This window comes from Carettochelys insculpta, chromosome 8 (assembly GCF_033958435.1).
Source record: "Carettochelys insculpta isolate YL-2023 chromosome 8, ASM3395843v1, whole genome shotgun sequence".
Classification (NCBI taxonomy): domain Eukaryota; kingdom Metazoa; phylum Chordata; order Testudines; family Carettochelyidae; genus Carettochelys; species Carettochelys insculpta.
Genome location: NC_134144.1, coordinates 20300644 through 20312070, shown reverse-complemented (window position 1 = coordinate 20312070; position 11427 = coordinate 20300644). Strand labels below are relative to the sequence as shown.

Sequence of the window (11427 nt, the reverse complement as noted above, 5' to 3'; positions counted from 1 at the left end):
CTGCACCCCAACATTGTGCCGCAAGCCAGAGCTGAGCCCCTCCCAAATCTCAAACCTCATCTCCAGCCTCATTGCAGAGCCAGAGTCCTCACTCCCCCATACAGCCTTGCAAGGCAGCTGTGACAGGGGGCAAGACTTAGACCCACTCTGGGCACCACCAAAGCTTATACAAACTTCTGCCTCTGCACACCGATTAAAAACAGAAGTAACGTTGAAATCTGTTCTTGTTGTTCAGACTGAAATGCAAATCATAAATCAAAACAGTACAAGAAATAAAAGCAAATATTGTCCATACCAATAATGTGTTTTGTAACATAGGTAAAGGCATTTTTAAAATTAATTTGAGTACGTGTGTCCCTTTTAAGAAACTCATTTCACTTCACCCCAGTTGAGTTCTGATTCTTGTCCTGCAGAAGTAGTAACAAAACTGTCTCCAACTTCAACTGAAGGAGGTTAAAGACCATATGGTCACCTCGTGTACAAGTAGAAAGTCACTTGAGTTCTTTCAAAACAGGATTCAATACATCCAGTAAACTATTTACTTTATTACTGTGAGTGTTTAAATTATTGATAAATATTGGCCATTCATACAATTTAAGTGAATTGTCAAATTTGAAAAAGCCATATATGATTCCAATCCCCATACAACTACATGAAAAATATTCACTTTGTGTATCATGTCAGGATGAAAGACGGAAGCAACCTTGAGCAGCGAAGAAAATCTGTATTCCCAGACAGTCTGATTCTTTCAAATCTGATTTTTTTAAAACCATTAGCATTTTGTTTCCAGCTAGAAAGAACAGAGTTAAAATAATGGGACATTACAGAGGTTATCACAGTTTTCTAGGAAATTTACAGTCAGGAATGTTCTGTATGTGGCACTTTTTTTTTTTTTTTTTTTTTTTTTAAGAAATACTATATAAACTTTGTGGTGGCAGGTACTGCATGAATTTCATGATTGCCTCATTAAATGTTTCGGTTCTCACTGGTAGTTCGGACACAAAAACAAACCAAGGTACTTCCACTTCTGTCACATCTTTAAAAATCCTGCAAGACTAAGAATCCAACAGCAAACAAAATATATTTTTATTTCTATTAGTCATGTATAAATTACAGAGATGTGAAACTATGTACAAGCTTTTATATCAAATTTGTGCCGTTATGTTTCTGAAGAATTACTTCGTTATTGTCTTTTCATGGTTTGAATACATCTTCCGCACTAGGTACAAATCATATTTTGCTAGACTAATTAAGTATGCTCAGGATTGCATACATTGCAGGCAGAAGCTGCAAAGCTGTATTTTATAAATTGTCAGTGTTTATTATTATAACAAACAGTTAATTTGTCGTGGGTAATTCTAAGAAAAGACAGACTCTTAACTTGGCTGTTTTATTTTAAGAGTTGGTTATTCTGCTTAGTTACCTCTGTATCTGAGGTAATTTAACCCTTTGTAACTCTGCGCTTCGACTAGATGCATGTTGGATAGTAGTCAGCAAACGAAGTAGCTATTTGGTATTCTTTTTATCATTCAGAGTGCGTTCCTAAGACTTTGATTATGGCTCATCCTCTAAATCCTGCACTGAATATCAAGGTCTGTTTTTCTTTCTTTATGGGCTTTTCTGAAGTCTACCTCCATGATGCTTCACAGCAATGAGTAAGTTTACCCTCACAACTTTCTGGCCAGACAGGGAAACTTTACTAACCCTGCTTTATGGGTACACAATTGAGGCATGGCAATTTAGTGACCTTTGAAAGTCAGTGCTGCTAAAGTTCCTAGAGAACTCTTCTATTCCCATCATTCCCTTCTCCTTTCTCTTCCTGTCCACACATTTTACTGTAGGAAGATAAAATCTATCCCTTTGTACTAAAAGCAGGTTAAGGCAGGAAAAGTTGACTCCTGGCACCTATGGTAATGAACGAAGGGATGAGAACCTTTAATTTACAATAAAAGCCAAAAAAGTTGACATGATAAAAACAGAACATGAAACGTACAGCAGAAATCCTGATTTTCCAAACACATCCTAAATCTCTTTAGAATAACTAAAGTCTTGCTGTCAAAATGTTTCACACATAGTTTAGAAGATCTCCATCCTACTGTAAGTTCTATTTACAGCAATACTATAGTCCTTTTTCCCATAAGCAGTCCCACTGGGCTAAATTCATACCTAGTGTAATGCCACTGAAGTCAATAGAGTTGCACATCAGGAAAGGATTTGGCCCATTGAGTTAAGAGGTAAATTTTCCTGTAAATGAGGATTTCAGTGCCAGACCCCAAAGGATGCCACTGATGCTTGTAACTCCGGTGACTTCACTGGGAAAACTTCTGATTTTCATGCATTTGAAAATACAGTTAGGCCCAAGAAGAATGTCACACTGTCTTCCAGGAAACACTTATTTACAAAGCTGCAAAACCAACTTTCTTGTTTAACTTTTGTTAAAAGTATTTTGTCTGCTTTGTTGTTCTCCAGGGTATCTGAATTTCAGTCAGCCGAATATGGGGAACTCATCTAGAAGAGAGGAATGAAAACAACAGCTTTAAAGTAATTATTGCTGCACACTTAAAAAAACAAAACAAGACGTATTTTGCTCAATGTATTTCCAGTGCCAAATACACACACACAATGCAAACTAAGTCCTGACTTATGCAATACCTCCCCATATTCTAGCCTCTGAAACAGACACTGTCTGATAATTTAATTCAGACCCAGAACTACCCACATTGACACACACTGGGGAAACCAGGGGCTCGTCCATGTTGATACACGATGTGTGACAAGCTTGGGCACACTAACTTGCTGCACAGACTCTGCTACATATGGAGTGCTAGCCTACATGTAGCGCCAAAGCTGCACCTGGGCCACTGTAATGCTTTAGTGAGGATGATACTAGCTCAACAGGCAAGCTTCAGATCACACCAGCTCAGGGTCTATCCACACATATTTAAACCTGGGTAAGAAATGAAAGAATCTGTCCTACTTTGGGTGCCATGTGTGAGGCTGAGCTGCCTGATGTTCTATGCAAAACTCTGACTGCAATTCCGAGCAGGCAAGTGAATGAAAAAAAAAAAAGTAGAAAATGACTTAAAAAATTTGTAATGTAACTTATAAAAGTTTCTCCCCTGACTTCCAGTGAATGTTGTGTTTGTCCAGTTAAGACATTGCAGTTCACCTTTAACATCTATAAGGCTTGGTCTCCACTAGGAGATTAGGTTAAATTTCTAAGGAATCTGTACACACTACAGAGTCCATTTCGTCCACTTTAAGGGCTCCCATGGTCCACTTTTATACTCCTCCTTTTCATGGGGAATAATGCCAAATTCAGCCTTGCATGGTTGACTTAGGATAGTGCAGATGGAGCATTGTGAAATTCGACATTCTTGGCCTCCTGGACATGTCCCACAGTACCCTAATGTGACCACGCTGGCCACCACTTTTAGCTCCACCGCTCTTCAGGTGTGCAGGAAGCAGTTTTGGATTTGATTTCGTGTTTGGCCAGCTTGGTGAGCGGACAACCCTCACTCCTCTCTTTTCCCTAAGGTCTCAGCTCCACACCACTTTTTCCTGCTCCCATTTTACCTCTACCCCTCCTCTTCCCTTCCTCTTTCAATCCTCTCCCACAAGTTCACCCTGTCAGGGAAGGGGGTGGAAAAATGAGGGGTAGTCAGGGAAGACCTCGCAGTTGGTCCATGGTATGCAGGAGTGGAAACAGCTGATCAGTGGGGGACGGTGGCCCCTGACAGGGCTCATGGATCCCCTAGTGTATTGTTTCCGATTTGCAGACTGCAGTTTGAAAACCCCTGGGGTAATACTTACATACAGTTTGGGTGCTGAAGCTCAATTAACATGCATACAGAATTTTGAGATCCTTGCATTGCAAACTTCTATAACATAAAGTTCATAGTACAATGGTCACCATTAAAAAGACAACATTTCCTACCATACTGAAGAGTTCTACTGCAGTTAGAACAAGAAGTAGCTGGGTTATCTCCCATAGCACTGTATGGAAACTGAAGGCAAGTGCTGACTTTTTAATGGTTACAACTGTACTGCACTGCACAAGAAGCCTCTCTCCCCATTGGAAACTCTGTCTCTCTACAAGGTGACACTCCATTTCCTTAGCAGTAAATTAGGAATTAAAAAAACTTGCTACATACAGCAGTTTCAATTACTGTGGGACTCAGGTGTTCTCTCAGCACAGCATAAACACTTGGAGACATGGGAAGAAGATCTGATGGAGAATGTTGATCTGTGGAATCATATAGGCTTAAAAGAAACACAAATACAATAAATAACTTTAAAGATGTTTAGAAAATAATGAGAAGAAATCCCTTCACCATGTGATACCTCATTGGGGGATGCAGACATGGAAATACGCATTCCATGGTAGATCTGTATTTGGGTGACACTGATTTAGCAGCATGTAGCCCATGAAAAAGCCCATTGCATGCTAACGTCCCATTAGTCAACAACATCACTGAAAATACCTTTAAAAGACATAGCTGTGTGCACACACAAACATTCTGTGCACTTTGGGCTATTGCAATAGCATTACGGCACCCTAGACCTTGTTTCACTTGTTAATTCTGCCTGCATAGGGGACTCTTACTGTGCTGGAGAACTGCAGAAGAGCTCCTACACCACCTTCTGGCCACTTAATGCAGGAGCTATAGCCAGGGAAAGGTGCAATCCGGCTTCCATAATAAATTCTGGGGAACAACATTAAAGGCTGAAGCACATTAGGGGAACCTAAAGGCTCCTCTAATTTATTTTGCATATCATCCTCCAGCATCGGGGGTGAGGGAAGGAAGGGGAATGTGGTTTTCAAGCCCCCTTTATTTATTCTCCTAGCCTTACACAGGGCACTCTTTTGCCAGACCAGAGAATTATATCTGTGTTGTCATCACTGGGTATTTCCATGGAGAAAACTGGACTCAAAGGAACCGCAGGACGAAGGGAAGTATACAGACTTAATAAAATCCAAAGTGTAGAATAGCTAAGATTACTCACATTTTGGAGATTGGGATAAATACAGCAGGAACATAACCTTTGTCTCCTCCTTCTGTAGGTCTTGAGACTAAAAAAAGAATCGCATTAGGGAATTATTTTTAAATACCCTGAAGTTCCTATGCTTATTATTTATTCACATTTAATTCCAAATATTTTAAAAGTGGCAGAACATAATGTATTGAAAGGGAAGAATAAAACCATTTAATCGTAAATGAGCAAGAAAAAATAGGCCCTAACACAAGATTTCAATCTGCACAGACATTACATCCTTGAGTAAGTAGACTCAAGAAGTTCCTTTGAAGTAATGAGGACAACTTAAGTACATTCTGTGCTCAAGTCTTTGCAGGTCTGAGCTATTAGAAGCCAATTCTGCAAATATCTGCCTTTAACCGAAACCCTTCATGAGGGGACAAACTAGGATCGTGCTCATTCTTAACTAGTCTGGCAATTTAGTCAATATATATTGTATGGGATCTGCTGCTTGCTTGTCTCTGTCTTATAAGTTACTCTCCTGGTCTGTTTGCCTCATGAACTTCAAGTGAGAGGTTCTAGAAACTGAAGAAAACTCAAGTTATACAGCTGTTCTGAAAGCAAGAAGCCAAGTGATATTGTAAATAGAAATAAAGAACCGAAACATGGGCAAAGAAATGTACCTTGAACATACATGTATTTGTATGACTAATGGACAATATCCTATATGACTGTTTTCACAGAGATCTTTCTTGGCTTGTGTATATCTAAGTGTCATTGTTACTTAGTAGTAGTACTGTTGTAACACCTATAGATTTACAAATTTACACTAGGGAAGAAAGTTGATTTCAGATACACAATTCTAGCATTCTATAATAATTAAGTTAATTAATTAATTAATTCTAGCATTATGCGGCTGATCTTCCTATAAGTATAGGTTAGCCCACAGAGTAGCGATCAACTATACGGTAAGCTGTACAGTCACACAACAAAAACACAGTCCCTTCCCTAAAGAGCTTACAGTGTAAATATACAACAAAAGACAATAGGTGGAAAAATAGGTAAATAGGGGGTGCATGAGGAAATAAGGACAGTTTTTATAGAGGCATTTTATAAAATGAGGGAGGTAATGTTTTCACAATTAAATTATTTTCCTAAGAAAAAGGTTTGCTTGCATGTCATCTCAATTTAACATTACTTTCCAAAAAGTATAAACTGTAGAACCCAACCTTCATTTGGCTGACAGCTGTAATATTTGCCAAAGGCTTTATCTTTGGGAATATCTGGATACAGATATTTCAGTGGATTTTCAGGAACATTGTCTGCCAAAATAACTTTGTAATCCCGCAAAATGTCAGCAAATGGCAGTGCTGTTAAACGACCTTTGTTATAGGGTTCCACAGAGTGAAATCTCACTTCTCCTGTAAAGACACAAAGACAATATAATTATGAATAGGTAAAGAGATCAACAGTCATAATCAGTTACATATATCACCTGTCATTCAGAGTTTAGATACCCTGAAGTTTTAAATTTGTAAACCTCACTTACCATTTTCTGACTGGTCCACCCAAGTAAAAGTAATTCCTCCCAGGTTGCTTTCACTAAACCTTAATAAAAATGTTCCAGGCATTCTGTCCTTGAGCAAAACTCGTTCTTTCTCCTTGCTCACAAATCCCATTATATATCTGCAAGTATAACAGAAAATAATGGTCTTACTTTCAAGGTAACTACAGCATCCATTCTGTGGCATGCATTTTCCAACTTTTATATTGCAGTTCCAGATAAGTGCCAATCAAAGTAAAAAGCTGGTTTTATAGGACTCACTGCTATAGACCTCACAAAGGCTTCACATAAAGTTAGTGGGAGTTTTTATCTGTATAGGAGCACAGCATTGGCCCACTGCAACGTGGAGCCTGACAAAGTGTTTATTACTTGCCTGTAAATTGAGTCCATACAGGAGAAATCTGAAATCTGCTTTGAGCAGTTTCAGTAACGTTTTCTTCAGACTACAAATAATTGCAAACAATGTTGCATACTTGGAGATTTTTTTTGGCTTTGGAAGTTCTTTTCTGTAATGCTGAGTGTGGACTTAAAGAGACGGGATAAATATGATAAGCACATTATATTAGCGGACAGCTGCCAGTAAATATTGCTCACCCATCAATCCAAAGAGGAAGAATGTGTTTTTTAATGAGGTCCAGTATTGCTTCGAGCCATATCCAAAAGGTAAATGACTTTCCAGGCAAATGTTCCTGGTAGTGAAATGAACAAATAAAAATAATTTCCCCTGCATCTTTAACACAAGATCAATACTGCATATCCCTATCATTTTCACAGGCTTAGTTCTAGTTTCTATTTGTAAGAACGACAGAGAAATTTATTCAAATCAGCAATTCAGATGTTACTATCTTGTGTAAAAACAATATATCTATATGATTTGCGTTTCATAATTTTTTGAGGAAGTGCTTCACTTTTTTACACTCTGTTCAGAGCAATTTGTATCTATATAATTTCTACCTCACTCTGAAATCACATCTTGGCATCCAAGTACACAGCTATTTCCTTCCTAGAATCTTTAAATATTACAAATATGTCTCAATAATACATTTTTAATATTAATATATTAGATTTACTTCCCATACTCAGCATTTTTGTATTGACTTAAGCCAATCAGTTCTTGAAATATTATGGCTAAGTTTACAAATAAGCATCTGCAGTAATTTAACTTGTAGGACAATTTTAGGTCTGGCTCCCATCAGTGATCATGTTCTCTTTAGACTAACAGATATCTGTTTCGTCTATAAGGTGCCACAGGACTTCTTCTTGTTCTCAAAGATACAGACTAACATGGCTACCTCTCTGATACATGTTCTCTTTATCAGTCGTAAGCTAATCAGAGAAGGTTCAGACAAAACTATTGACTAATGGGCAAACCCTTAATTTTCTAGAGATGACCTGTTTGTGCCAATTTAAACTGTATCACCACTGAAAAATGTCTTTTATTAAATAACAGTTCAGTTTCAACCACTTTAGGACAGGTCATTCTGACATGTAAATGGGGACTAACTGTGGTTTAGGGGATGAACTCCTGCCAGCTAGATTTAACCATTAAGGTCGATGTTGGTTCTTTCCATTAAGTAGCATTTTAGCATTAATTCATTTTGCAAGGCCTCAAAATCATGACACAAAGCATCTCAGCATGGGGCCAATTCTGATCTCACAGATGTCAAGTGGCAGGTATGTCAGCGATGTAAACAGGGCAGAATAAGGCTTGCATGCAGGCACCCTAAAGGAAAAAAGAATAGTATATATTTTTCCCACAGTCATACCTTGCAGAACTTTGCCCAGGACAGTTGATAATCACTGTAACTAATTTGTGGCCCTAAAATTTAAAAAGAAATACATGAGTACATTTATCTGAAGCTCCTGAAATAGGTTCATTTGTGATATTTGAATATAAAATCATTCACATTTTACATGATATTTAACAGATCAACAATGCTATAAGCAAAACTTTCTCTACAGGTGGATCTACACTTTAAATAGTACAGCAATGCTTTAAAGCAATTCGAGACTTCTTGTCTACATCGCCTTACACACAGTTCCACTTTTTATCTGAGTTTGCTGCTCGTGGGCTTCTCTCAAACTTTTCTGTTCAAATGTCTATGAAGAAAATCTTTTCTGATAAATACGTTTCTACCACTTTTCTCTTCTGTAAATGCTAGAAGAGAATAAATACAATACCGTTAGAGTAACCTCACTTAAGATGTAGTTACATTTGTTTCAAATCTTCAACATCTAAATAACGCTTCTCCTGTGAAATAAAATCAGTCTTCACTTTTATTCTTTCTTCCAATTACTGAGCTAACCGAAGTAAGTTATCCTATTGAGACAGGGACTGGCACCAGGAAATTGTACCACGTTGAGACATAAATCCAGTAACAGGCTACATCACTTGAAATGTTTGCAATACAAACAGAAGATGTGATAGGAAATCCTTTGGCCTGACTGGCAGAAGATGCCAAGGGTTCTAGGCCCAACACTGTGGGTACTCAAACATGTCTTTTCCTCAATTTTTTCAACTGTACATGTGTCTTTTTCAATTTTATTCCTGGTCTCATCCCCCACTTTTGATTAATGTGGTTGTAGTGCTGAACCCCAGCCCTCAGAGAGCTTGATTATGTGTACAGTGGACATGCACAACTTAACATTTCATCAGTCTGTACCACCATCACTTCACAGTGGATAGCGGCTCTAATCTGGAAGTTCTCTCCTCCTGTACAAGAAATCACTACAGACAGTGGTTTCATTCCTCTAGGCAAATTGTCTTCTCCCTACCCTCCTGGCTGCAGCTTTCCCCAAACAATGAGCAGCTGTCTTAATCCCCTTTTTGCTTTACCTCGGAAGTATTTTCCCCATCTCAGCCTCCACCAGAAATAAAATCTAGCTATGGAGCTTCCTGTGGTCTGTCAACATGTTTTCTTCTCGCTATCCCTCCATCAAAAAGGCAATCAGTCCAATCAATACTCGCCTACTGATTGACACTAGAAAGAACAACCTCTCCACCTCTTAATCACAAATAAATCTATCAGCTTCTTTCCAAGCCTTAATCCCCCTTCTAGAGGATAGGAGTTGAAACTTTCAAATGTCCATCCTGCTGCTAGAGGGGTTATATCCACTTCCTGCTGATAGAGGGGTTCCCTTTTCCTTCATTAGCAAAGCAGGAGTGATCCCCTTAGCCTCCAGAAGACAAGTGACCCAGAAGATAAGGTATATTAATGTTTTTAACAAAAAAAGACTGCTCTCATTTCATAAACAGTTTCACAGTTCTTCAACAAAGCTTACCACAGTTTGTTGCAACTATGACACCTTTTTGCTTAGCCCAACCATCTGAAAGTTCCCACGATAAGGTACTTCTTGTTATGAATAAGGCGAAGCATACTTTTTTACTTTAAAAAGTAGTAACGGACAATTGGCAATGCTGACTAAGTACCAGAGATGGTTGTGTTACTGAAAAATAGTGTGGCACCAGCACGAGAGCAAAATTGGTGAAGAAGGCAAGCCGGTTACAAACTATGAGGAGTCCACTGGCACCTTAAAGACTAACAACTTTATTTAGACATAAGCTTTGTTTGCTGGAACCCCTTTTGTCAGAGGAATGAACTAGAAACTTCAGTTTGGCATGAATATATACACATATACAAAGATCAGCGTGTTACATGATTAGGCAGAGGGCCAGTGCTAACGAGGTTAATTCTGTCAGGGTGGATGTGTCCCACTCTGAAGAGCTGATGCAATGGTGAGAACATTAAAGGAGGGGAAATTACTTTTTGTAGTGAGCTAGCCACTCCTAGTGTCTAGTCCCAGTCTGACAGGGGCAAGTTTGCATATACATTCTACAGTTTCAAGCCAATTCTGTTTTTGAAATGTTGTTGCTGAAGTACGGCAACTTTTATGTCTGTTACTAAGCGTCCAAGGAAACCAACGTGCTCTTTTACCAGTTTTTAAATATTGAATTCTTGATATCTCCTTTGTGTCCATTTATTCTAGAGTGTAGAGACAGTCCAGTCTGGCCAACGTCCATGGCAGAGAGGCATTGACTGCACATCTTGGCATATATCACAATAGTAGATATGCAGGTGAATGAGCCCTTGATGGTGTGGCTGATGTAGTTAGGTCCTATGATGGTGTCACTGGAGTAGCTATGCAGGCAGAGTTGCCAACAATTTATTGCAGGAATTTGTTCTTGGGTTTGCATTTCCATTGCAAGGTGTGTAGGTGATGATAGGTATTTGCTTCAGGTGCCGGGGGGTGGGTGGGGCTGTCTGTAAGCAAGAAGTGGCTTGCCTACCTCCCAAGGTCTGTGAGAGTTGGTTCTAGTCAATGGATCATGTGATGTGCTGTGGATGAATGAGGGAGATATGTAGGTAAATATAGTGGTCAATAGGTTTTGCAGTATACAGTGGTGTTTATGTGACCATTGCCTATTTGCACTGTAGTGTCCAGGAAGTGGATCTCTTGTGTGGACTAGTCCAGGCTGAGGTTGTTGGTGGGGTTGACATTGCTTAAATCCTGGCGGAAATCTTCAAGGGCCTCCTTCCCATAAGCCTAGATGACGAAGAAGTCATCAACATGGTGCAAGCAGATGAGGGGCACATGAGGATGAGAACTGAGGAAGGGAGAGAGATAGCTTAGTGGTTTGAGCATGGGCCTGCTACACCCACAGTTCTGAGCTCAATCCTTGAGGGGGCCATTTAGGGATCTGGGGCAAATAGATTTAAAAAAAATCATGACGACTAGAGCACCTCCTTTGTCAATATCTTTGATTATAGAATCAGAGTTGTTTCTGGGGTTGTGAATGGCATTGTGTTCTGCCTGGCTGAGCTTATGGGCAAGTGATGCTGGCTGTCCACAATTTTGACCTATGCACATCAGTGGAAGCACTCTAT

The 11427-nt window shown here is 39.2% G+C and overlaps 1 protein-coding gene across 1 annotated transcript in view; it reads right to left on the bottom strand.

The window, feature by feature from the left end:
- Positions 1 to 465: 465 nt before the first annotated feature.
- STAT4 (signal transducer and activator of transcription 4) overlaps positions 466 to 11427 on the bottom strand; it is an 82374-nt gene continuing 71412 nt past the window's right edge. The window contains exons 17-23 of the mRNA XM_075000623.1: positions 8308 to 8360; positions 7136 to 7230; positions 6527 to 6663; positions 6207 to 6398; positions 5008 to 5074; positions 4155 to 4263; positions 466 to 2508 (exon numbers count right to left, since the gene is read on the bottom strand). Coding sequence (XP_074856724.1) covers positions 2482 to 2508; positions 4155 to 4263; positions 5008 to 5074; positions 6207 to 6398; positions 6527 to 6663; positions 7136 to 7230; positions 8308 to 8360 — 680 coding nt within the window. The 3' untranslated portion in view covers positions 466 to 2481. The remainder of the gene's footprint in view (positions 2509 to 4154; positions 4264 to 5007; positions 5075 to 6206; positions 6399 to 6526; positions 6664 to 7135; positions 7231 to 8307; positions 8361 to 11427) is intronic.